Raw genomic sequence first — 27,013 nt, 5'->3', positions numbered from 1 at the left:
AAAAATGGATTACTAAGTCATATGTTGTTACAAAGGGGGAAGTATTACAACAGTGCCCCTAGGGCAGTTTTTATATGTGTCCATTTGATTTCATCCCTGGATAGCCTTCTGGTATTGGCAGCCGTCTGATATCTTCTGATGAATTGGGATCGAGCTTGGGTTTTCAGCTCTTGATCCAATTCAGCCTCATTCTTGGTGTACTTCTCAAGCAGACGCTGCTCATTGGTAATTTGCTTATCCAGGGTAGACTGTTCTTTCCTTAGCTCCCGCAATTCTGCCTCCTTTTTCTGAATGGCATCATCAACTTGAGCCTTCGTGCTAAGGAGACCGCCCAACCGTCCAGTAGTTTGCTGAAGGGATTCTCGGGTCTTGGCCAAAGAATTCTCCAGTGTTGTTTGATCGAAGTCGGGCTGGGGGGTTTCGGCTGACAGGAGTCCAATAACTAACACTTCAGTCTTGAGCTCCGTAAGTCTCTCCATCAGCCGATGCAGAATGGGGACGGCTGGCGATTCCGTCGGAGTGTAAAAGAGAAGGCCGCCAACCGTCTGAATGAGTTTGTCCAATAAGTCGGATCTTAATTCTGACAGGGGACGGTTAATGGCCTCAGTGAATATAATTTGGGCCTCCGCTGGAACCGGAACAGTCGATAGGATGGCTAAGTCTGAAGGCCCCTGCAAGTCTTACAGTGTCAATAAGTATTTCAAGGGAGGTGCAAATTTATTCATATAAAATATGTGTCACCTCTGGGCGAACTGCTGTTAGTGAGGGGGGCAGCAATGAGGTCGGTCGAGTAGGGCGGACAGCTGGTATAACAGCAGCCGACTCGTCGGCTGCTGTGAATGGTCGCTGAGGTGCCGACCTAGGTCCCTATGGAATGTGGTATATAAAACAATTAGTGTTTTCCAAAAGAAACATTGTGGCATGGATTGGTTTAATCTTACCAAATTCACAGAAGTCTCCGAATCGGATGAAGAAACGTCTTCCATTTCTGGAGGTTGGGCTGCCACATGTGGTTCTTCTGCCTGCCACTCGATTGCTGGAGGTAGCGCCGCTGCTGGCTGGGCGGCTGCAGGTTGGGCGGCTGCATCTAGTGCCACTGCAGCCGGGATCTCTGGAGCATCTGGGATAGCCGCAGCTGGGGCACTTTCGGTTCCCAGTGCGGCTGCATCCGATTGGACGATTTCAAGATCAGCAGTATCAGGGACGTCATCTTGAGGGTCAGCTTCGGCAAGGGCACCTGGTTCTTCCTTCGAAATGGATGAGTCGGATGCCATGTATGGCGGGCGACCCATCTGGGAAGTAGTCCCCTCGCTGTCTGAAGAGACCCCTGCTGCTGATGCGATTGGTGACGGTGTCTGTGAAAAATCATAGAAATGTTGTTGTTAAATATACCAAGGTTGGTCATTAGAATCCTAAGTATTGCTGATGAGAGGACTTACTGGTTCTATAGGCAGTTCCTGTAAAGATTGCCTCCTGGTCGGGTGCCTGGCCCGACCACTCCTCGGTACGGGAGGAAGAGTTTGCCTCCTCGGTACGGGAGGAAGAGTTTGCCTCCGCCCGACTGCTCATTGGAAAATTGGTCTGGACCAAAGGTCCGATTGAATGGTCGGCTGGGGCTGGCGTCGGTTGTGTGGTCGGTGTCACCAAGGTCGGTTCTGGTGAATGAAAAAAGTAGAATCAAAGTTACGATATAGTGAATTGGTTCACGGTGTTAAGAATGAAAAATTACCAATTCGGGGTCGGGTCCTTGCTGACGTCCTAGTAGTTCCAAGGTCTGCTGGTGCTTGCTGGTCGGCCCCAGAGGTCGGGGGTGTTTGCAGCTTGGAAGCTTTTCTTTTTCGCACTGGAACACTAGACCCGATTCCCGGGGCGGCTGTTTGTTGCTGAGTGCTAGTATGTCTAGCCGCCCCTAGAACCAATCCTTGGGGGGGAAGGAGTATGTTCAGCAACCGATCCTCATTAGGGGAAATCAGGGGCCATACAACCGACCACCATTCATTGAATGTATCTACAGTCTCAGGGTTGGAGCAGAAAGGAATATAAGAATTGGAAATTATATACGTGGTGAGCTGGGAGATATAAGAGGGGATTGAATTAGGCAGGACTCGTCGGTCCGGACTTTGAAAAATTATATGCGGACAAGCGACGGGTCCAGGGATACCTTGGCAACAGCCGAATTGGCGCGCCATGAATTGAGGTTCATAATTAAAAGTGTAAAAGGTTTTCTGCCCTTTTTTATCAAGTTTTTTGCTGCTAAAAAGAGACCTGGGTTTGAGGGCAACGTCCCAGGCAAAAGGATAGGTGGGATGAGCACAGGGCTCAGGAGTCGGAAGAGGATTTGCTGCTGGAAAGGGCCAAAAATGGTCGGGAGCATAACCCGCATATTTTTTATACATAGAAAATCGAGAGTTACTGCGGGTATCTGTTACAATTGCAGTTATTATTGGATCGGAAGATTGGAGTTTATTGCGTCCTGAGCAGAGTCGGTTGAGGGCTAATCCCAAATGTTTTTCGGATGTTGGCATAGTGGGCGGAGATCCTAAGTTGAACGCGTTAGGGAAGTAAAGACGGAACCAAAGTTCTAAAAACCAAAAAGGACCCGATGCAGCAGTGTCTAATTTTCTACTATCATTATCTGTGAGACGAAGGCTAACTCTAGTAAGTCCTTCAAACAGATTGGCTAAAAACAGGGTGCCAAGGGAAAAGAACCGACCTGACGCGATATGAATGGCCAGGTCGAGATGAGAAGGAAGAACACATTTGGAAGGGGAAACAATGACGTACCTACAAAGCCAAAAAAGGATAAAGGCAGTATGCTCCCGGTCGGTCACGGGGGTCCCTGGAGCCCCTTGCTGGTCGGTTGCGAACTTTGTCCAGCCCCATTCCTTCACACCTTGTAAAGACCACCCTGGATGGTCTTCTGATGGCTCCTGCCCATCTAGGGCTGGGAGATGCGCGATCATTGCCACATCCATGAGAGTTGGACCAAAGGGGCCAGATGGTAAGAGAAACGTCCCATTTTCCGCATTCCAGAAGGCAGACATGGCCAACAGCACCTTCTCATGCAGGTTGATAGGCATGGTGGACAATAGTATTGCCTGGTCGATTTTTTGAGATCGCCATTGGGTCTGGAAGTGTTCTGCTACCCGTCGATACCAAGCGCGGTAAGGATCTTTTGGGTCCGTGAGATGAGTTTTGATGCTGTCTCGAATACGAACTGCTTGGTAGTTAGGGTTGTTGATGGCCAAGGAATTTCGGGATTCCAAAACTTCCCTCATCCGATTTGAATCTTCAGGAGTAGTGCAATATGGGCGGATCGTCGGAGTTAGTACTTTCGAGGCTGAAAATGGGCCCTCTGGGAGGGTTCCGTCGAAAGGAAGGGCAGGAATGTATTGATTCGCCATGGTTAGAGTGTTTTGGGATTGTGATTCACAAAAGCTTGTATTGCGGGGAAGGAAGTTAATCAGGAATGTTGCAGTAACTGGTGCAGTTGCTAAGGGAATTTTTCAAGAGGGTAGTGATGTGTGAACTTCCAAACATTGATTGTTAAATGGCGTTTGAAAGTCCCTTGGCGGCGGGCAAGTTGTTACGTACGAAATTTAGAATTAGGTTAAAAGCCCAAGGTAAAAAGAAGAATGGGCCTGACAATAGAGTTGGTTGAACTAGCTGAAGGACGCCGTGTGGAAATCAAGGAAAATACAGGACGGAAGGTTTTCAGGTCGGGAGGTCCTCAAGACGGAAAGTCATCAGGACGGAAGGACCTCAGGTCGGTAGGTCCTCAAGACAGAAAGACCTCAAGTCGGAAGGTTTTCAGGTCGGGAGGTCCTCAAGACGGAAAGTCATCAGGACGGAAGGACCTCAGGTCGGTAGGTCCTCAAGACAGAAAGACCTCAAGTAGGAAGGTTTTCAGGTCGGGAGGTCCTCAAGACGGAAAGTCATCAGGACGGAAGGACCTCAGGTCGGTAGGTCCTCAAGACGGAAAGACCTCAAGTCGGAAGGTTTTCAGGTCGGGAGGTCCTCAAGATGGAAAGTCATCAGGACGGGAAGTCCGCAGGTCGGGAGGCCCTTAGGACGGGAAGTCTGCAGGTCGGGTGGCCTTCAGGACGGGAAGTCCGCAAGTCGGGAGGTCCTCAGGTCGGGAAGTTCTCAGGTCGGAATTCTGCGGCAGAACCAGCAAATCGGGTGGTTTGTTAGTCGGGATGTCTGTAGCTAATCCAAACAAGTCAGATGGTTTGCAAGTCGGGAGGATTGGCAGTCGGACCCATACTATTGTAGATTGGCAGTCGGGCCAAAAGGGCGGAAGGTCTGTGGTCGGTTCAAAGAGTGAAATATAGGGATAATTTTGGTCTGCTGAGGACACGTGTCAGCAGGAGAAGGGTTGGAAGACGGTTGGGAAGGAGACGTTGTAACCGTTCGGGCGACGGTTTTCAGTACAGTTTCTTCAAAGAATATTTAAGGATTTGGATAATCATTTGGCAAGGCATCTTCAATCAACTTCAACAAAGCAAAGTCAGATTTGGGGATCACCACTTTAAATTTCAGTCTTTTATTTTCTAGTTTATTTTATGTACCGTACAGTGTTTAGAGATTCCTAATCTCAGGCACTAATTAATCAAGTTTAAGGATATTTTCTATATCTTTGAATTTTACTTTATTTTTGTTGAAAAATTACATCAACACTACCCAATTTAGTAGATTTTTTTTTTCAACGACCTTTGCTTCAAGAATAATATTTATATTGCATTCATATTTAGTTATTTCTTATCTTTTCTAATTACACGCTTCTTCCTTGCAGCTTTCCAATGCTTTCGAAATGTTTGTACAAAACAGTTGAATAAAAATATTGTGTCCTTGGAACTCCTCTCGCCAACTCCCCTCCTTCCCCATAGGTTTCAAGTAAGTCTTCTAATATTTTGTTCAATTATGCATTTTTGAGGAGTTTTTGGATATCGAGGACATTGTGGTTCTTAAGTGTTCCATTATTAGTTTCATTCTTAATTTTATATCTATAACACTAATTAAATTACTTATAAATTTCTATATCTTCAATAAATACTGTGGTTAAGATCGAAAGAGTATAAAAAAAATAAATTATTCATATTTTTAGTAAGCTAACTTTTTATTAATTTATTTTTTTATTAAATTTATAATTTTAAATAAATTTATTTTAATATATTTATCTTTAATAAAAGAATATGTAATAATGTATATAAATTAATTAATGATATTAATATTTTTATTTTGCTTTTATTTTAATAAATTTAAATATTTTATAAATAAAATAATTTATATAAAAAAATAATAATTTTAATTACTTTAAATTTATAAAAATATATTTATAAGTTATTAAAAAAATATTAAAATAATTAATAAATACTGTAATAAATATTTTATTAATTTGTGAATTTAATATTTAATTTCGAATAAAAAATTAAAATAAGAAAAGCACTGGAAATATTGAGCTTAAAATATGAGCTTTTTCGATATTTTTTTTAAAAAAAAAACTAATTTATCAAATATTTGAATTAAATCAAATTTTGATTGGTCAAAATAGTTATAAAATTTTAAAAAATTAATTTACCGAACACTTAAATTATTCGATCAAAAAAGTAACCTCTTAAAGTTTCATGCACTATATATCTAACAATTTAAAATAACAATAATAAAAATACACGAATGGACACCAACTCTTTCTTCTTCTTCATAAACATCTAAAATTATTAACGTAAATTATAGTGACACAGTAAGAAGCAGGCAGGGAAAGCATTGCCATTTATCTACATCTATCTATCTATGCCGAAGCAGACAGACAGACAGACATAACAAACAAGAGAGAGAGAGAGAGAGAGACAGACTGAGACTAGTAAGTAGCAAGTGATGTGGTGTGATGCCTGCCCTCTCTCTCTTTCATTTCACAAATAAATAGATCTATCATCACTTGTTTGTTTGTTTTCTTACTCAGACCCATATTTCAGCAGTTCCCACCTGAATGGCCTGCACGAGTAAAGCACCTCCGGCGAGCTCTTGAAGAGTAGAGCAGCACATACGCACACTGCAGCTATTGCTACCATTGACAGCATTGCCGGTCTATATATCGACACCCCGCGTGCTCTCCTTGGCACCCTGCCATATGCCAACTTCTCCTCACATTGCCTGCATTGCATGTGGAGTCTCTTCGCCACTTGGAACACGCTTCCACTTCCACTTCCAATTTTCTCATGACTTACAGGGATATCAACAACAACAACTTGTTGTCCATTCCCCGGTTGTTGTTTCTGCTGCAGCCGCTGGTTCACTTTCCGCTGCACTAGTTGGACGTATGTATAATGACCGCGCAAACATGCATAGTCATGTGGAGTTAATCCCATGCGGTCTTGAGCACTCTTCCATGCTTCAATTCCCACCTAATACACGACACACCAAAAACACAAGCTACTAAAACACAAGCTACTAAGGGGTGTGTTTGTTTGGGGGTTTGGATTTTGAGTTGGGATTTGAATAGTAAAAATTTTGAATTTAAATAATTGTATGATGTGATATAAATAGGTGTTGATGTGATGTTTTGAATGTAAAATTGATTTTTAGTATAATATAAAAAATGAAAAATAGGTGTTTGATTTGATGTTTTTTAGGGAAAAAAAATGAGATGAATAGTGAAAGTTAAATCCAATCCCCCAAACAAACGCACCCTAAAACACTTGAGAGCAACTCATCTAACTATTATCATCTCTTAGACGACTAACTAAAACTATGCGTAATAGGCAGTGATGATTTGACCCAATCAATACACATAATGAAGACTGTCAACACATGTTCTATATAGCACAATACAATGTTGTTCCATATAGAAGCATATGCAGTGAAGTTTTATATTTGTGATATGTTATATAAATTTGTTTATTTATTATGATGACTCAATAATATATTATGTCATATCAAGTGCTCTTAAAAGATATGCTATATAGAGTTATATCATAAACTATCAAGTATATGTTGTATGTCTTGATTATATGTGTTGATAGGATCAAATCAGCAGCGTTAGCACTCAATGCATGAAATGCACACATTCATTTGATTTGACCCCTTCAGCACTCAAACCAAAACCATACATAATAAAAATGCATGAAATGCACACATTCACTTGCAGGTCAGTCAGATGCATTATAGATTGGGAAAAGAAAGCTAAGAATAAAGAGAGAGCATACCGATCCAGGTCCGGGATCTTCAGTTAATGCATCCACCATACTCTCGCAGCCATCCAAACTGGCTGCTACATGAAGAGGAGTCAACCCACCAGGACCCACTGTATCAGGCCTAAACAGAACTTGTTTCTGTTTTGCCCCTGTTTCATCCAGAGCTCCTTTTGGTTGGTATGCTAACAAAAATTCTACCATGGGCCTGCTATTTTTCCTGACAGCTAAGTGAAGCGGTCCAATATCCTGCAACGCAACTGAAATGGAAGCGTACTGCCCAGCATCCACAATACCATCCGACAGGATGTCTAAAAGTTTTTTCACCACAGCACACCAATCCTGATCAATGGAAAATTCCATAAGCCATCTGAAGCGTTTGAATGGAAATAGATTCACATCACCCTTGATTTCTTCTAATCTAGACAACAAGCTACTTTTATGGAGCAGCCATCCCATTTCATGCATGAAATCCAAAGCCCGTTTCCTGGCTTCAAGTTTGTTACCATTTTCACAAGAAACTTCAGACACCTCAATGATGCTCTCCAGGTTACAAATATCTGAGCAGACATCCTTTTCAGCCACAATGAATGGAAAGAAGCTGCTACTGAGGCCATGGTCTTCTACCACCTAAAAAATGGTGAAATGATTGCAAAGTTCAGTATGTGGAGAGTGTGTCCACATAGGATAGCATTCACAACATTGAGAAAAAAAGAAAAAGAAAACACAAAATGGAGGAAACAAGTCATGGAATGAAGTCTCACCTCAATAAATCCCCTCCCAAGAACTTGAGGAATAGCACAAGAAAAGCTAAGAGACTCAATCTCTTCATGCTCCACAGATAACTCAGCTCTTGTAACGTCAGCACAACTTTCATGTAAAAGGTACTGCCCTTCAAGAGCACAGAATACCCTGAGAAGATCCAACAAAGGCTCATGCGCCGCTAAAGCAGACTCCAAGTTTAATTGGGGTCATCAAAGATCACATAACTCAAACAAACATCTTCAAAACCAAGCAACCAACAATATTTCCATGCTAAATAAACTTGCATACCTTGATGTAGAAAGAGATAAATTGAAACCTTTCACTACAAAACGAGCAGCTTCTGAAATTGAAACAGCAAGAGGAGTGATGCTTGATATTCTACAACTCCCATGGATTTTTAGGGGTAGGGGTGTGCCTACAACAACTTGACCTGCATTGAAACAGAAGTTTTTATCCTAAGCATCTTGAGAGTGATTTTTCAACTCTTAAGAAGTAAAATGATGGATAATCTATTAGTACAAACATAGAGTATAAATTCAACTACCATTATATGCAAAAGTAGCATGATCCTGTACTCGTGCATATATCCATCCAGTTCTCCAAAATGAATCTTGAGACGAATCCAGAAGCCTTCTCAAACAGAAATTTAGATTGTAGTACAGCTGCAGGTACGTACAATAATTAAGTTTTGTGCAGAAAGAAGCCTGGTGCTGATCCCAGAATTATCACTTTAAACATGAGATTCATCTGACAAATACTCAGCTAAATACCACATCAATTGTGGTATGTAGACCACATCAAGAAAATATTAATCATTTATAGCATCAAGCAACAATAAATAGACAATCAGGAATCCATTTTGGGCCAGTCGCTAACCTCCTCCCAAGTGGTCACATCCATGGATGCATATATTGTCAGAACAACACAACCAGGTCGAATGTAGCTTTCTATGTCCATAGGGCTACTGGATAGCCAATCAATAATCTGAAATTACATAGGCAAATTACATTTACAACCTGAAGTATGCGAAGTGTATAGGAAAATACAACTCAGGCTCAGGACACGGACCTGCTTTCTTATGACAAGAGGAAATTCACTTGGATCTTTGCCAAAAAGTTTAAAAACAATCCGATCAGTACGACTCTGAAAACAAATACACATTAGTGTAAGAATAAAATAAATAAGTGGCACCAATCCAGATTTTTAATCTAGTATCTCAAATTAAGCCTACTTTTACATACTTCAAATCTAAAAAGATGGTATTCTATTTAAACTTTTCTTTAAATCTATGTAATACATTATGGCCTAGGAGAAACTGTTAGATTTTGGAAGAATTTTGAATTGTTCATAAGTAATGAAATCAAGGCTTATAGCATGGTATAAAAGGATAAACTCAAATAATAACAACATAACATATAGTAGATATGTCTTAATAATAACCACCAAATCTATATAATATTAACTAAAATATATATATTTAAAATATATTTCAACATCTTAAACTCAAGATAGTTCCATAGAAGCCATCTTGAATGTTGGGAAGAAAGACCGGAGGCGACGGACTTCATTATTGGGCATCAATCTTAGGCCATTCAAATTGGGCATCACTTTAAACCATTCAAGTCGATATTTTGTCATGGCAGTAGTGCTGGCAATGCTTGTCACAGCGAGGGCTCTAATTAACGCTTTGGGTTTTTGGTGGCAGCGGCACTGGCGATCCTAAACCCTAAGAATTAGGTTTTGACCAAATTAGAGTTTATGGTGGCGGCAATTCTCTGTCACAGCATCATCGCTAAACCTTAAGAAACTAAAAATTAGGGTTTTAGCCAAATTACGGTTTTCCATGGTAGCAGTCCTTCGTCGCGGTGGCAACGCCGACGATCCTATGTCACAGCAGTGATGCTAAACCTTAAGAAATTAAGGGCGTGTTTTTTAACACAAATTTTCCAAACTTTTACTAAAGAATCGCACCTAGCCACAGTTTCCAATGGTGGCAATTTTCTGTTGCAATGGTTGCTCTAAACCTTAAAAAAATAAACCATAATAGACAAAAACTCCGAAAGACCTAACCAAAAACTTGATCAAAAAACAAAAAGCTTGACAAATTCTCAATATGTTGTCACCGAAAAATTTAGGAAATCGAATACTGGACACATCTACATGTGTGGCCACGGTCGGCGGCAATAAAAACATTAACCTTGTTGACCAAATGCTGACCGGGGCGGGTGACTCACATGTCGGTGTCCAATGTTATCTTAGAGTCAGGGTTACCGTGGTAGTGGCAATGTAGGTTGTATACATCGAAAAAGTGACGAACATATGCAATCAACCGATCTGATACTTTTAGGTGTCGTTTGATAGTTTTTGAGTGGTAGAGGATCTTAGCTCGGGGGATCCTCTGGAGACATTCGGAACCTTACATGATGTACCCAGAGAAAAAGTGGCTTTGATGCTATTCGTTAGATGATGTAATGACCGTCTCACCTAAAAGTTTAAACTATTAGGGATATGCATTATTTATTTATTTATCTACAAACGAGAATCCACCAATACGCTTCCTTACGTGCAAATGGGATAAACGACACTAAACGAAACTTGTACGTGGACAACGACAAACGAGGACGGTGGGACTCGAGTTCGAGACCTAAGGCTCTGATATCATGTTAGATGACGTAAATTACCGACTCACCTAAAAATTTAAACTATTAGGAATACCAAACGAAACTTGCATGTGGACAATGACAAACGAGGACAGTGGGACTCAAATTCGAGACTTAAGGCTCTAATACCATGTTAGATGACGTAAATGACCGACTAATAAAAAAGCTTAAGATATTAGGGATACGCATCATTTATTTATTTATCTACAAACGGGAGTCCACCAACAATCATTTATTTATTTATCTACAATCGGAGTCCACCAACACTATGTTACATTATAGGAGAATTCCTAAGTTTTAATGAAATCTTGGTCTATTTATAAGCATAATACAAAAGAATAAACTCAATTAATAACAACAAAAACATATCAATCTCAACTCATGATCATCACATAGTCAAATGTAAGGATAAGTTGATGAGATGGTATAAATCATTTTGCACCACGAAGAGAAACAAGGACAAGCCTCAACCTCAATACCTAATAAATTTTCTATACCTCAACAAAGGCTCTTTCCTACTTAATGTTTCCCTCCTCAATTTCTTTTCTTATTGCTGTTGAATTCATGCACTATTGGTTCCTCCATAAACTGACAGAGCTTTCACACTTATCTATAGGTTTTCAATCTACTCTTCAAATTGAAAAATAATATTTCAGCAACTCTTTCATTCAACCCACACTTGCTCATTTTCACCTAACTATTGGTTCCTTCACTGAACTAATCCAACATAAACTGACAGCTCCTCATACACTTGACTACTTTCCACGCTGTGTCACTTAATTCATCAAGCCAACATACTTACTAACCAGCAAAGCCACTGAACCGCATGATAGCCATTACCAACCAACAGAACCACTCAACCAACAGTGCCAACCAAAGAAGTCCTAATAGAACACTCACAACAGTCTTCAGAGTTCTGGCTTTGACAAATCCTAGTCTAAAATTTTATTTATATGATTTAATTTGACCTAATTAGGATTATAAATGGAGATTTAACCCATACTTTATGTTAGGGTACACTATAAAGGCCCTCAAAACATTAAAATTAAGACTAAATTAGCTATTGATTATTGAATGACATATGCATAGAGAATATTTTCCCCTTGTGATATCTCTTCAAATTTGGGCTGCTCCTGCTTCTGTTGGTCATTATCATATACACAAAATGGAGTATCAGACAGACTCTGAATATATATATATATATATATATATAAAGAAGCAACATAATGTGATGCATAATGGATTAAGTCAGACCTGAGTCTCTCCACTGGATGTAGATGGTGAATGGCTTGGAGTTGAAGCAGAATTCCCACTATTCTGCGGTGGGCTAGACTGTTGAGAATTTTTGCATTGCCATAATGGGACAACAGTGGATCCATTCCCAAGATTTTCTGGAACAGCATTGTCCGGCTGATCCTCCATGAAGTCTTCGGAACCATCATAAGCATTATTTAGGTCAATATTCTTGAGTTTTGCCTTTGCTTTGACCGAACTGCTTGCTTTTTCTGGAAAAAGAAAATCAGTTTGTTTTGAAGCAGATGCATATTTTGCAATTCTATCTTGATTATCAGTCCTGGTATCTCTCTGAGTTAAAGAAGATGAATCTATGGCCACAGCCGCACCAGAAGGCCTATCAGAGTCCTGAAATAAAATAAGAGTCAAAAGATAAACCAAAGTATGACAGATTTAGGACTTAATGTTCAGTTAGTACCTTTGAGGTGTGTTACCTTCCAGGATGAAATTATAACCCTTACAATTATTCCCATGGATTACATAGTCATGAATATTGCAATGTTTACTTGGGCGTGTTCTTTTATCACATTTCCTCATATTTTACTATTCACTAAAAATTTTCCCCCAAAAACATCAAATCAAACATCTATTTTTCATTTTTTACATTATACTAAAAATCAGATTTACATTCAAAACATCACATCAACCCCTATTTATATCACATCATACAACTATTCCAATTCAAAAATTTTACTATTCAAATCCCAACAAAAAATTCAAACCCCCAAACAAACACACCCTTTGTTGAATTAAATATAGGTTAATTATAGACTTTTAGCATAAATTTGGATAAATTAATCCCGCCCATACAAAAGGAATTATTTGTCCTTGATCATGGTATTATTATGTTGGGCTTTGATTAATCCTGAACTTTAATCAACCAAAGCAAACAAGTGATTAGGTTGGATAAAAAAAATATTATCCAACCTAATCTCTCCAAGTAAACACACCCTTAGAGAAGTTCCCATAGTTGTCTTCATCTCCTGCAAGTCCTGAGATAGAGGTAGAGTTCCCACAGGATTTATCTCATTAGTTGAACCAGCAAGACTGGCAAGGTCTCTTAGGAGGTGCAGCAAAACATCCTGATCCCTTGTTTGATCTGAGCCACTGGCTGCAAAAACAATAGGCGAACTAATAATTGTCAAGTGATTAAAAATGATAAAGCAAGAATAGTTTTAACAAAGAAGTAAAAAAAAAATGGCAGAAATTTGAAAAACATAGGTTAAAAACATGCTTATATCATAAAATGCACATTAAGAATTTTTTAGAAATAATTTGAAATACCAGCCCCACAAAAGAGAACTCTTTCATATGTTGAATAAAGAGTAGATGTCTGGGTTGGATCTAGCAAGCATCATTTAAAATAAACAAATCATAGTGGTATGAGAACTTAGTTTATTAAAGAATAGACACTCTTAAATTAAACTTGCCGCTCATTAAAGATCTTGTATTCTTTTATTTCCATCAAACAAACCAATACCCATAGCATTTGTTATCTACTCTACTCAGTTATTTTATGCTATTTCATTCTAAATATATACATTGTGCATTTTCAAAGATTCAATGATAAACAGCTTGCCAACTAGTAATAGTTTTAGATGCTGAAAGCATCTTGTATATAGCTTCCTGAAGACACCTTAATGTTTCCTTAACTGGAGTCATACATACAATCAGAAGCCTACTTACAGTGCATATTGGTGAGTATCCTCAGCAGTCTTATTAACAAATAATTACTATCCTGTTCAGCATTTGAGCCAATAGCATTAAGTCCAGTCTCTGGATGTGTTTTCCTCCGTCGCTTATTATGGCCTGCTAGACGCCTGCGACAACTCCGTTTCCCTTCATCAAACTCTTGAAGGAGATGGAACCTACGCATGAACAGCAGACTAAAACTCATCTGCAATAATGATGACTAACTAATATAAAATTCATGTAGTGTTGTAAACACAGAAGACAGCACAGGTGCATGATCCAGACAAGGCAACACCTTAGTAGAATACACATATTGCTAAATGTAAGTCACTAAAATCTAAGACACTGATGACTCTAACCACAGGCATAGAGCTGAGATACAAATAGGAGTAACAATCTTTGGATAAAACATCAAGTCAAATCCAAAAAAGAAACCAACCGGCTGCACTGTTGACAAAATCGCTGCATAATGTTTCCAACTAAAGCTCTGGTAGCCTTAGAATGTGCTTCACATACTTTATGTCGGCGATGATAGTCTTTGGCATCACTCAAATCGGCTTTGCAATCCTCTACTTGGCAAACTGCACGGCTAGATGATGAGCCAGAAACTTTGATCTTCTTCCCAGTCTTGTCTTCCAATTTGTCTCCTACCTCCCTTTCCCTTTCCCTTTCCCTTACCTTTTCCTTATCCTTTTCCACCACTGGAAACGTTTGCCCACCCAGCTTCAAATTAAGTGAATCCGCTTCCCCATTTAACTGTTCATCGAACCCAATGTACCTTCTCCTCTCCTCCAAATCCTTTTTTCCCCTATCATCTCCCAAATTCACTCCATTTGAACCTGAAAAGAAATTTTTGGATTCCCCACGTTTCACAGGAATATCTGTTCCAACCGGAAGAAACTGTCTGCTCCTGCAATCAGATGACGCAGGGTTTTGCGAAGCAGCAACAAACAAGTCGCCATCCCATCTCCAATCATTCAAATCCCATTCCATACTCCTTTTTCCGACGGCATTCATATCCGGCACGGCTGAACCGCATAAATCAGGCAACTTTTCACCGAACTTAGTTTCCATCCCAAAAAATCCCAAATTGAAAAAATAAGAAAAAGGAGAAGGAATTGAAACAATCTAAATTTACAGACAGAGACGAAACGTCGCTAGATGAAGCAGGAATCTCAAGAAAACCAAGCCGAATGCAAGTGAACTGATCATTTAATATCTTCTATCAATCAGCCTCACTGCAACACCAGAAATCCAAGACAAGCGCACCGACAGATCCATGGACCCAAACAAGAGCAACCCACATGCCAAAACAAGTCGTACTGCCTGCAACAACAGGAAATTACGGCCGAGTGGAATTTTACCCCCAAAGGACTACATAGACAGGCAGAGAGAGCTTAGATTTGATGAAAGAAAAAAAATAAAATTAAATAAAATAAATAAAACTCAGTACTATATACTACTCCTGATTGCTGGCCTTGTCCTTGCAGGCAGGCACGCACACCTGAGGGTTATTACTAAGAGAGATAAGAAGAGAGACTAAGTATGGTGATTGAGGAGTGGAGGTGAGATTTTATCAAAGATTTGACGGAAAAATCGCCGGCGATTTAGAGCTCCATAAAAACCTTAATATAGAAGGAAGAGAGAGAGAGAGAAGAGAGAGAGAGCCAGGACAAACTTTTCTTCCGTTTCTTTAGTTTCCCTTTTTTTAATCATCTGCCCATTTTTTCTGTCTATTAACTAAAAAGTGACGGAAGAAAACAAATGTATACGGGTCTGTTTATTTAATTCGAATATAATAGTACAAATGCTGTGAATATAAATTAAAGGTGTATTTGTTTTATGATATTGGTTTTGAGTTCACATTTAAACAGTAAAAATATTAATTTAAATAGTTGTAAATAAATATTGACACAATATTTTTAATATAAAAATAATTTTTAATATAATATAAAAAAATAAATATTTAATTTAATATTTTAAAAAAAATATTTAATAATAATAAAAATTAGAAAAATATAGCAAACCGAACGCACCCTAACATTCCATACACATATATATAATAAAGTTATGAGAAAAAAATAATAATAAAAACATTAATATTAATATCAATATAATAAAAAAACTATTAATTTTCATCTTAATATAAAAAATTATTAATTTTAATTTATTATAATACAAATATTTTTAATCGATTTGTCTGCTGTATAAAAATATTTAGTTATATTTGTTATACTAAAATTACATGTATTTGTTATAAACATGCGGTCGCTGAGGCGAGGAGTGAGGTTAAAATGCTGTGATGAGTGAATATAATAATTATTATTATTTCTACTAAGGGTGTGTTTGTTTGGGAGTTTGAATTTTGAGTTGAGATTTGAATAGTAAAAATTTTGAATTTGAATAGTTGTATGATGTGATATAAATAGGGTTTGATGTGATGTTTTGAATGTAAAATTGATTTTTAGTATAATATAAAAAATGAAAAATAAATGTTTGATTTGATATTTTTGAGGGGAAAAAATTGGATAAACAGTGGAAATCCACCAAAATCCTTCGAACAAACACACCCTAATTAAACTAATTAACTAACTGACCAACTGACACACACCCATCATTTACCAAAGCTTACATTTATTAGATTTTTAGATTAGCTTAGCTTAGCTTGCCAAAACCATAACCAATGCCATGCCATCCATGTCACCTTTTAAACATAAATAAATTTTAAATGCATAACATTACATGCAATTTTTCCTATCATTCATGACTGAAATTAATTAAATTGATTCACTAGTTTCTCGGTGGATCTCGTATCTACCTTACTTATTCTTTTTCTTCTTCTTTTCTAAATAATTAATTAATCAATTGTACAAAAAATCAGCGCGCAATACTTTGAAGCTCTTCTGCACCAATTGTACAAATAATATTTTTTTATTAAATATTGACTTGTATAAAAGAATATAATATAAATATTAAATATATTGAAAATCGTATTAAGAAAATTGATTAGTTGAATAAAATCTTGGGTGTGTTCTTTAAATTAAAAAAAAAATATATGTTTTATTAAAAAATATTAATATATTATACACCTTCATTACTTTTAATTCTCTGTTAAATTCTTCACATAAAAAATACATTCTCAAATTATCTCAAAAACAGATACATCCTAGGTAATTAAATTAATTTTTTTAAAAAAATTAATAAATAAAACAAATTAATGAATAGACAGACATAGACGCATACATACATACACAAACTTAAGGAAAGTTGGAATCCACAGTGTTTATTTAGAAAGTGTCTTTAGTCCCACCAAGTCGGAAAATGCCACTTGGCTTGCCTTTTACTTAATTTTATATTATTTAGTATTTAAAAAGAAAAAAATCTTGTTTAGTTATGTTATTGAAACTTTATATGAAAATTCTCGTATTTCATTTTTTTTTTTTTTTTGTATAATTAGTTCTCCAGCACCAATGCTGCTTATGTGGCATCCGCACAGCTGGTCGAAACTTACGTATCTGTTAGTTAGACGTCACTTGGCAAATAGATGTATTTTACAAAAAAAACAAAAACAAAAACAAAAAAATTTAAAAATTTTTAAAAATTAAAAAATATATTTTTAATTAATTAAACAATTCCACGTGTCCACCAAGTGGCGCCTACTTGACGTACATATGTACTCTGGTGTGTTATGCAGATGCCATGTGCGCATCTCCGGCGTTGGAGGAACAATTGTGCCAAAAAAATTAACTTGTTCAATTTTTTATGAGGAATCAAACTCATAACCAACTAGAAATTCAATCAAGAATTTTATCATTAAACTATGTTTTGATTTTGATCTTTATTTCATTAGTAATATATATATACATATAAAATATATAATATTAATTTTGAAATTCGGGCCATGCCACCTTAATGGAAGGTATATGTATGGACTAAAGATCATGCATATAGGTTAAATGTCTGGTTCCCTTGTTTCATTCAGAGCAACATCAATAATGCGAATTTCAAATCCCTTTTTAATTGCACCGAGACTAGTTTCTTAAAATAAAAAAAAAAATAAATCACACAACGGGCATGAAATTGAGTCCATTTTGTCCATGCCTCTCCCAACCAGCCTGGGACACTAGAGGGTCAGTTCACAGTACTTTTTCTTTTCTCTCTCCTTTTTCTTTCCTCTCTCATTTCTCTTTCTTGCCTTTCTCTTTCCTCATCCTAAAAGCAATTTTCTTGGAAGAACGATTTTGTTCTTCTTCGTTGGACGCCGCTGCCACAATGGTTGCCGTTGGGATATTTTTTCACTAGCAATCGTCTTCATCACCGGCTCACTCGACACCTCAGTTGGTTGAAAGTAAAATAGGTATGTTCTTTTTAAACTCGAAGAAGTTGATCTTAACATTGAGGGTTTATGGTTTTTGCGTGCTTGCGTTTTGTTTTACTCAAAATCTTTTATGTACTAAATCTTCCAATTTCCCCAACACGATTCAACCCTCTGAAATTAGTTTCGACTGCGCGTCAATATTGCTCTTTTTGTTATTTTAAAATCTGTGAATCGGCCGTAATTGTCTTCTGTGTTTCTCATTTCATTTTGATATATCAATTTTTTGTGTGCATTTACTGTTTGGTTGTGTGTTTTCTGGTCGATCGATACGATATTGGTTTTGAGTCATTCGTCGACTGAATTCGCTTATGAATGAATTAATTTGAGGGTTCCAATAAATTAAAGATCTGGGCTGAAACTAAAAATTAAATTAAAGTTGGGATAGTAGACTGCTATTGAATAAGATGGATATAGTGTCTACTATATTTGCAAATTTTCAATTTTGAGAGTAACTACAATCTAGCTCGAACAGTTATGGGCAAAACAGTGATTCACAAATTGTTATTGATACGTTGATGAATTTTGGGGAATATAACAGTTGTATCTCCCAACCTCAAAATGTTTGGGCGTGTTTTTATTTTTCATTTTTGAAGATCAATGTTCCATTTCTCTTTGAATGCTGCAATTTAAATTGACAAGATTGTATAATCTAGTTTTCCTGGTTACAGTATTCAGTATTTGTGTTTTTACGTTTTATGTTTATTATTGCGTGCACAAGATTTGCAATTAAATAAATTTATTTCTTATCTAGGTTTGAGCAATGGTAGATGAAGATGAAAGCCAGGGAAATGACGAAGTACACGAGATAAATGATTTATCCCAATCAAGCAACAAATCTTCTATAAAACCTCCCAATATAGTCCACTACACACAATTGAGTCCCAACTTAAGTCAACAACCATTTGTCGTCCCAAATCATTTTAATATGAGTTTCGGCTATCATTTCTCACCAATGCAGTAGTACCCTCAAAACAGTGAACCTTTATTCTACCCAAACATGTGGATGTAATGTCGTCTGGTGTTCCATCTCAGCTACCATACCACGAAACTCAATCATCCTAGGCTGTTGCATCACCATTTAGCCCACTTCGTCCACCGATCAACAGTCAAGGTTCTTCGCAAGTCAACAATCGTGGTAGGTCGGTAGAGAACAACCAACGCTCAAATAAAAATTGGACCACAGATGAGGATATAGAGCTGAGCAAAGCATGGTGCAACGTGACAACTGATGCGCGGGTTGGTGTTGGCCAAAAGAAACCTAGATTGTGGGAGCGGATATACAAGATTTTTGTTGTTTTAATGGAAGAAAAATATAGGATAAACAGGCTTGAAAATCAGAGGACTCCCAGTGGATGTGAGAACCGATGGACGGAGATTCGATCGCAATGTACCAAATGGACTACCATTCGTGTCTAAGCACAACCACAATATCGTAGCGGTTGGAGCCCATTAGACTTGGTAAGTCACTACTTTATTGGTATTACAGTTTTTACTTGTTAACTTTGTATGAATGCTTTATATTAATAGTAGTTGTGTCATAGGAGAGCTATTGTCAACATACGTTTGTTGAAAAATACAAGATGGTCTTCAAGTTCGAGTCATGTTGGCATGTCGTAAAAGATCAACCAAAATGGTTAAAATTTGTTGTTGGTAAGAAAAGCAAGACATCCGATCGGCGCTCTGAGGTTGAAAAGGAACAACCCGAAGAAACACCTATAGTTGGCAATGTTGATGAACCTTCTCCAAGGGCCCCAATTGATTCAAGTACTGGTAACAGACAAATTGGTCAAGATGCGAACACAGGAGCTCAATCTTTGCCAGATTTAGACGGGCCTGCTGCAATTGATTTAGAATGCCCAACCGGTTTCGAACGAGCCAAAGCTGGTGACAAACCAAACAATCAGAAGAAGCGTAGATTAAAAAGACTTGAAGAGTCTCAGGCTTCGGTAACCAAAAGTATCACTGCTAGTCTAATGACTATGGACTCCGCGAGTCGTGAAAGGTGGTCAGCATCGCAGACTTTTGAAAGCCAAAAATAGCGAAAGAATAATGAACGCTATGTACGCTTGTCGATAAGAGCTAAGAATGAGGTTATTTGTATATTTTTGTCCAAGATAAATGTTTTGTTTAACTTCTAGTATAAGCCCACATAAATATCTTTAAAAATATTGATTGTTCTTCTGTTAGCATAAAATAAAAATGGCTCGAGAAGCTGGTTTATTGACCAAAGAGCTTGAGGATATCGGCGAAAAGGTGATCGCAACATTGGAAAAGCTTAAGGAGCTGGATCCTAATAATTTGGTGACAGAGGTAGACGTAAGACGCTATGCAATAAGAAAACAAATGGTCGAGAATTACTAAGCTACTTTTGAAAGTGTGTACGCATGTGTGCAATCTTTCTGTAAAATATTATTTGTTCCTAACTTCTATTTTATCATTTTATTGTTTTTTTGGTAGCGATCCTTGAAACCTTGACTGCGAGTCGGGCGGCGGGTTCGAAAGACACAACGGAAGTTGGGCCAAAAGTCATACATGGTGAGAGCGTTTGTTCAATGACGAAAATACTACTGAACGTACTTAGGGGGCGTTTGGTACAGAGAATGAAATTGCAGAGAAATGAGAGTAGAGAATGGAATTGGAGAGAAAGGGAATTTAGGAGAGAATGAGAATTAATTCTCTTGTTTGGTATAATAGAGATTTCAGTTGAGAAATGTAAAAAAAAAATGAATGGATCGGACAATAATAAATGATTAATCTAACAAAAGAGAGTTTTAGCAAGTGAGAATCATGAAAAAATATTTATGGTGACTTTTCTTAAAACAAAAAATTATAAATTATATACGAAGTTTTGTAAGATCATATTTTAGCATAAATTTTTGTAAAAAATTAAATACTTGAATGATAAATTAATAATAATTTTTGTAAAACTGAAATAATATAATATAAATAATTATAAAAATTAAATATTACAAAAAAGAATTAAAAAAATAAAAATATATATACTGGAACATCATTTCTCTCAATTTATCTGAATATAGGAGATAAATGAAAATGATTTATTTATCAACTTCCATTTCTCTTACTCAAACAAACATTCCATTTCTCTTCTGCCAATTCTCTGTACCAAACACACCCTTAATGACACTACGGTTGGATTAAATTGAGATTGAGGGAACTATGTTGATGTTTTGTTGTTTGTTTATAATGTCCCAGGCTAGACATTATTGTTGGAATTTGCATATCTGATGTGGCTATTGTTGTGTGGAGAATTGTGTATATGTTTTAAATGTTAAGTGTAGAGTCGTTTATCTTTTGGGTGGTAACATAGTATGTTCTCCGAATACACATTTTGCCGGAGCAATTAGCAGACAACAACATTTATTTTGATATGCTAATGTTAACGTGCATGTTTTGAATATAATTATTTGGTTCTGCTTAGTTAAAGTTTTCGGGGTGGTTGATGATGATTTGATATGCTCTCAAAGTGTTTGGCTTTGTTTATTTAACATTTGTGTCACAATCCTGATTTTGAAAAAAATATCATCATATTATTGCATATATTTGTTATAAGCCATCATATTAAATGAAACATATAATATTAGCATTTAAAGAGCTAGAATTAATATTTATCTTGAACTGTTGGAAATTATAAATAATGCAGACAAGCACAAATTCTTTTAAACAAAAACCATGTCTAAAAAAACACAACAATAGATTGTATGATACTTTCATGGTATAAGATCAGAATACACCCAACAACTAAGGTTTGCAACAGAAACTAAACAATCATGTTTGGAAAATAAGTAAATAAACAACATTACAAAATTGAATCTTGTGGACAGAAACTCAAAAACACATTCATGCCATTCTGATCAAACTTCTATTATTGCACAATTGAGTTTGGTGTATATTTTTACTTCTTTTGGAGCGCAACTATTGTTTAAAGGCAAAGGGCATCCCATGACCGGCTTTGCATTCCCCGTGCTGTCTTCAAAAGATGGAATATCTGATACATTATCACATATTAAAGGTCTAATTAAATAGGACATTGAAAATAGAATACCATAGCACAATCGCAAGAGCATGCGCCTCCTAAGGCTCACTATAAGCAGTCTTGAAAAACACAATATTAGTTTTTCCTTCGGTATAAAATTTACTACTTCAATTTCCTTTTGCAAGAGAGTCTCGCCTCAACAATCATAAGAAAACATTGAACTACTTCCTCGACATCAAAATTTCACATGGCAGGTTGTGTCTTCGACACAAATGGCAACACCATTTCAATAGATGTAAATAATGAACTCAAAAAACCAAAAAATCTGTAAGCGCTATGGAAAGGTGTTGCACATGCAATGCTTTTATAAGATGACCATTTAACATTGCAACAATTCACCCAATCTCATACACATTTATTAAGAACATATTTACAAATCCAAATCCGTGAAAGCTATAAGCCCTAAGGTAGCAAAAAGTTTTGAAATCCATACCAACCTTTCAATTAAATAAACAATCATGTTTGGAAATAAAGCAAGAAGGCAGACATCAGCATTTCAAGTAAATATTAGCATGCATGTTCAAGCATTGATCCGCTTCCGTAATGGCCTTAGACAACATAAAATTACTCTTCGTCTAGAACAATCAGACAATGTAGGCAAATATTTTGTTCATCATAAGCCAAACAACTATTGATAACTTTCTGTCTTACTATTGGATTGCAGCGAAGATAGATGCAAAATGTAATAATTTTCTTATTATCTGCTAGGCCTTAAAATTATGAGAATGTCTCTGCAGCGCTAACAGTGTAAAGTCAGATAAAACTATGCTTTAACGTTGCAATGATTCTAGTCATAAGAATGTGTTGTGTTGCTTTACATAATTAATGTAGTAGTATGCAACTTATACATGTTCGCCACCGTAAAACATCTATTGGTGATTCATAAGATCTTCCCGCAATCGATCATTTACTTCCATGTTGCGGTACAAAAGACGGACTTCATCGACGGTTGCATAACCCATTGGCATGCTTTGATCTTCTTCCGTTGGAGGTGTCCATTCCGGTAAATCTTGGCCACGTTCATCTTCGACAACCATGTTGTGCAATATAATACACGTAGTTATTGCGCAAAGCAAGTCGGATGTTTGCCTTAGCCTAGTCGGCATCTGCAAAATACGCCATTTCTGTTGCAAAACACTGAAAGCCCATGAAATGTCCTTACGACATGCTTCTTGCAACGTTGTGAAAGCTCTCTCCTTGGCAGTCACAGGAGATCTCACCGCCTGCGTGAATACGGCGTGCCTAGGATATATACCATCTGTCAAGTAGTATGAGAGGTTATAGCGTGTTCTATTCACCTCGTATTCGACTGGAGGTGCCGTCCCATCCATGTATTTATTGAACAATGGAGAATGATCCAACACTGTGACGTCGTAGTTTGTACCGGGCATACCGAAAAATGCATGCCAGATCCATAGGTCTTGAGAAGCAGCAGCCTCCAGGATAAGTGTTAGATATCCAAATCGGTCGTTGTATTGCCCTCTCCAAGCAACAAGACACGTATCCCACCGCCAATGCATACAGTCCAGGGAACCTATCATACCCGGAAAAATTAAATTCGTCATCCTCGCTCTTCATCAATGAGGCAGCCGAAAATATTAAACTGGACAACAATTTTCAAATCGAAGCAGACGTTTGAAAGTTACACTGAATATCAAAACAACAAGAAAATGAGCCCAAAAAACTTAGGAGTTGATTATTAACCGAAGCATATATTCTAACATACACTTGTTCTTACCCTTACAACCAATAATCAACAAAATGATGCCTATCTCTATACAACCTTTGGTTTCCTATATTTATCACCTCTCGATCACATGTTATATATATAGCTGTAAGGTTGATATTTACATCAACTTTGGGGACCACTTGCAAACTTTTTATGACATTATATCTAACATTGCAGTACCATATCTTCATTGAAGGGAAAACAAAGTATTCTATACTTCAATCATTATAATTCTTTGTTGATGTGCCTCATCGAAGAATATCTCAACAACTTCATGGGCATCATTTCATAGGCTTGAAATACAAGCAGCAATTCATGATAAACGGGAATAAGTCTGCAAAAAAGATTTCAACATTCATAATGATTATAAGTTGAACAACCCAAAAATGACCTTTTGCAGGGAGAATTTGGCAACAGACATCATATATATTACCAATTGTATAATTTGTGAATATATACTTCATTTTCTCAAGCAATTCATAGCTTGTAACTCCATACCTATAGTATTCTATAGTGACACAATTGAGTGATTACAAATAATAAATAAACTAACATTCTTACATTATGGTTATTGTAAGATCCACAAATGCATCATTTGTACCCATCAATTAGGCGAACAAACAATCTGCAACTCTGTCGCCAGACTCTTTTGTAGTCACTGCAGGCATAATTATATAGGCTTTAATTAATAAACACATAAAAAAAATACTCCCTCCGTCCCAATACAATAGTCCTATTTACCATTTTTGTCCGTCCCAAAACAATAGTCTCATTTTCATAAATAACCATATCACTATAAAATTACCCTTACTTTTTCATTATTATTACACAATTGCCACTACTTTTTATACTAATACACTCACAAGATCAAAAAAGTCTTTTACCCATATTTTTTACCCACTATAAATATAATATCAATATTCCTTAAATCTCGTGCCAAACACAATCCAGACTATAGTTTTGAGACGGATGGAGTAATAAATAAGACACTTATCACAACAGCCCTTAGGTCACCAAAAATGGATTAAAATCAATAGATTACCTTAGTAGGAAGTTGTTCCCTTGGTAAACATAACTAATGAAAGACCAAACTGAATCGGTAGTCATACATACGTGAAATAAATTGAAAACAGTCTTGTAAACTTCTAAACAAATGCACTAACAACAAAAGAAATGATAGTAGCTTTAATAACTTCACAACAATAATAGCATCAATATTAACACAATATGAAGAGTCTTAGATTACGTACACAACTAGTAGGTTTCTTGCTTACATATACAACTACGAGAGTATTATCCAAAATTAAGCATAAGGAATCACAAACAACACACTAGAGTGCTTTTCTAATACACAAATCGTTCTCGCAAGATGCTGGTCTTGTCACTTTAAGAACAAACACACAAGGATTATCATACATATTACATTATTTAACACCATCATGTAACATAGCTTGGAGATTTTCTCAATTCGATGTTTCTTCATGCTGCACAAACATGAACACCGAATTTCATTATTCATACATGGGTGCGCTGATGTTGCACTACCCTCGCTAGTGTAAGAATATCTTTCATTATTCGTATGAAAGCTGCGGTTTGGGCTTCGAGCCTCAACGTCTGCCCAAGCTAACCAATTGTCACAAGGTTCGCACTTGAAATACCTTCTTCCTAGATTTTATTCGTTTCTTGATATCTTAATGACACCCTCTCTACCACAATGCCATATTGGCGCCATTGAAGCTGTATATATTGATTAGTATAACAAAAAGTTCAGAGAAGCAAATATTGATTCTCCTAGCCCATCTGTTTTTGGAAACGGTAGTCTAGCACAAAAAGTTTCTATTTACATCACACAAACCACATTTGATACAATTATCCAAAGTAAATCAATAGAAAATTGCATTTTGAAATGATCCACAGTGCACTACGTTAAGACAACAAATGAAAGGAAAATATCAAGATTTAAAATTGTTAGTTGCCTAATAGAGTCACAATTTGTTTCCTATAATAACACATCCATAAGTAATGTAAAATAAAAACCCAATATAAAGCACCAATAGTTTGCAAACGGTCTTAAAGGGATGGAATAAATACCACCACAGTTGAATATAAACATAGCACCACAACATCCTTAATTGTAAATTTCGTAAACAAATAGATCTAGAAAAACATTCGAATGACAACTCAAAATCGAAGTAACAGTCACTCCCAATCGGAAGAATTCTAACAGTAATGGGATACCACTCCAATTTCTACAAATCTATATTTACAATATACCTCGAAAAATTGGTTTAACGTAAGAATATATCCGTTGGACCTCTTCTCCAAACTTCAACCACAAACGATTGGAGGACGAACACAAGATATTCAACCCTTGAAGACAAAATCAAACTTAAAATTGATAACAGGGAGATAGAGAAGAAAAATTGGGAAAAAATTAGCTGTTTTTCTTACCGGAGTGCGAGGGAAGCCTGTTGGACGCGATTTGCTCGTCGCCGATGTCTAGATCTCCAAGAGAGGATGGACGATCTCGAAAATAAACCCAATATGTGGCATTTATTTGATTTTTGGATGATTGGACAATTTTTCCCTGACATGTGTATAACACGTAAGAAGTTGAGGCTATTTTTATCATTGTTGTTGCTCTCATTGTTAACTGTGATTCCTTGAAGCAGATGGCTGCAATTGCTGCCTTGACTTCCGCCCAAACATGAGCATTGTAGTGAAAGCTCTCCGGCCACTGTTGAATACTCGATCTGGACCCCATGGTGAAGCACCATAATCTGAACTCTTCCTTTGTCGCTTGATACTTTATTTGTGCTGTAACATTGGAAACAAGGGACTGACTTGGAGAGTGTTCCTCTTTGACTTATAGAGTCGGAAATGAGGACGTTTTCTGGTAACTGAAAAGGCTATTCTATTCTATCCTATTGATACAATTGATTGTGTATTGAATTTTCTTCCCATGTGTGGACCCAGGAGAAATTTATACTAGGCTGTTTTACAAGGACAAATACCCAATTTCAAATATTCAGACCTCCCAATGTGTTTGTGTGTAGAGACTTTGGAGAGGAAAGTGCTCATCCCAAAAGTTTCAAATTTTACAAATGATTTTCTATAGAAATCTAACCCTAGGAAGTAGTAAAAGTTGTGCTGCTCAAGGAGTGCAAATGGCCAATAGCTTTAAGATACTGTCTTTGGTTCGTCCCTATCTGAAAATTTTTCATAAAGTTGATACTTGGTTTCCATACCATC

At 36.9% G+C, this 27,013-nt stretch overlaps 3 protein-coding genes across 5 annotated transcripts; all 3 read right to left on the bottom strand.

The window, feature by feature from the left end:
* Positions 1-5,677: 5,677 nt before the first annotated feature.
* On the bottom strand, positions 5,678-15,309 carry LOC127250222 (squamosa promoter-binding-like protein 1). Of its 2 annotated transcripts, XM_051273384.1 has the most exons (12): positions 15,054-15,309; positions 14,040-14,926; positions 13,595-13,776; positions 12,859-13,019; positions 11,870-12,256; positions 9,024-9,098; positions 8,832-8,939; positions 8,500-8,617; positions 8,244-8,385; positions 7,955-8,102; positions 7,206-7,820; positions 5,678-6,404 (listed from the first exon to the last, which is right to left on the bottom strand). In XM_051273384.1, exons 2-12 carry the CDS (start codon positions 14,672-14,674, stop codon positions 5,955-5,957), a joined length of 3,021 nt encoding a protein of 1,006 aa, XP_051129341.1. In that variant the 5' UTR covers positions 14,675-14,926; positions 15,054-15,309; the 3' UTR covers positions 5,678-5,954. The 2 variants fall into 2 exon arrangements, with proteins under 2 accessions (XP_051129341.1, XP_051129340.1); XM_051273383.1 differs by having other exon boundaries at positions 14,040-15,309.
* Positions 15,310-22,873: 7,564 nt separating this feature from the next.
* Positions 22,874-24,824, bottom strand: LOC127250578 (uncharacterized). The gene is made up of 2 exons (XM_051273935.1): positions 24,323-24,824; positions 22,874-23,566 (listed from the first exon to the last, which is right to left on the bottom strand). Exon 2 carries the CDS (start codon positions 23,550-23,552, stop codon positions 22,902-22,904), a length of 651 nt encoding a protein of 216 aa, XP_051129892.1. The 5' UTR covers positions 23,553-23,566; positions 24,323-24,824; the 3' UTR covers positions 22,874-22,901.
* On the bottom strand, positions 24,158-26,985 carry LOC127250579 (uncharacterized). 2 transcript variants are annotated; one of them, XM_051273937.1, is made up of 2 exons: positions 26,213-26,985; positions 24,158-24,419 (listed from the first exon to the last, which is right to left on the bottom strand). In XM_051273937.1, exons 1-2 carry the CDS (start codon positions 26,523-26,525, stop codon positions 24,370-24,372), a joined length of 363 nt encoding a protein of 120 aa, XP_051129894.1. In that variant the 5' UTR covers positions 26,526-26,985; the 3' UTR covers positions 24,158-24,369. The 2 variants fall into 2 exon arrangements, with proteins under 2 accessions (XP_051129894.1, XP_051129893.1); XM_051273936.1 differs by lacking the exon at positions 24,158-24,419 and adding an exon at positions 25,882-26,131.
* Positions 26,986-27,013: the final 28 nt, after the last annotated feature.

Source organism: Andrographis paniculata, unplaced genomic scaffold (genome assembly GCF_009805555.1).
Source record: "Andrographis paniculata isolate CXL003 unplaced genomic scaffold, ASM980555v1 Contig37END, whole genome shotgun sequence".
In the NCBI taxonomy this organism is placed as follows: Eukaryota; Viridiplantae; Streptophyta; class Magnoliopsida; order Lamiales; family Acanthaceae; genus Andrographis; species Andrographis paniculata.
The sequence above is the reverse complement of the archived record's forward strand: the minus strand, read 5'-3'. Positions and strand labels throughout refer to the sequence as shown.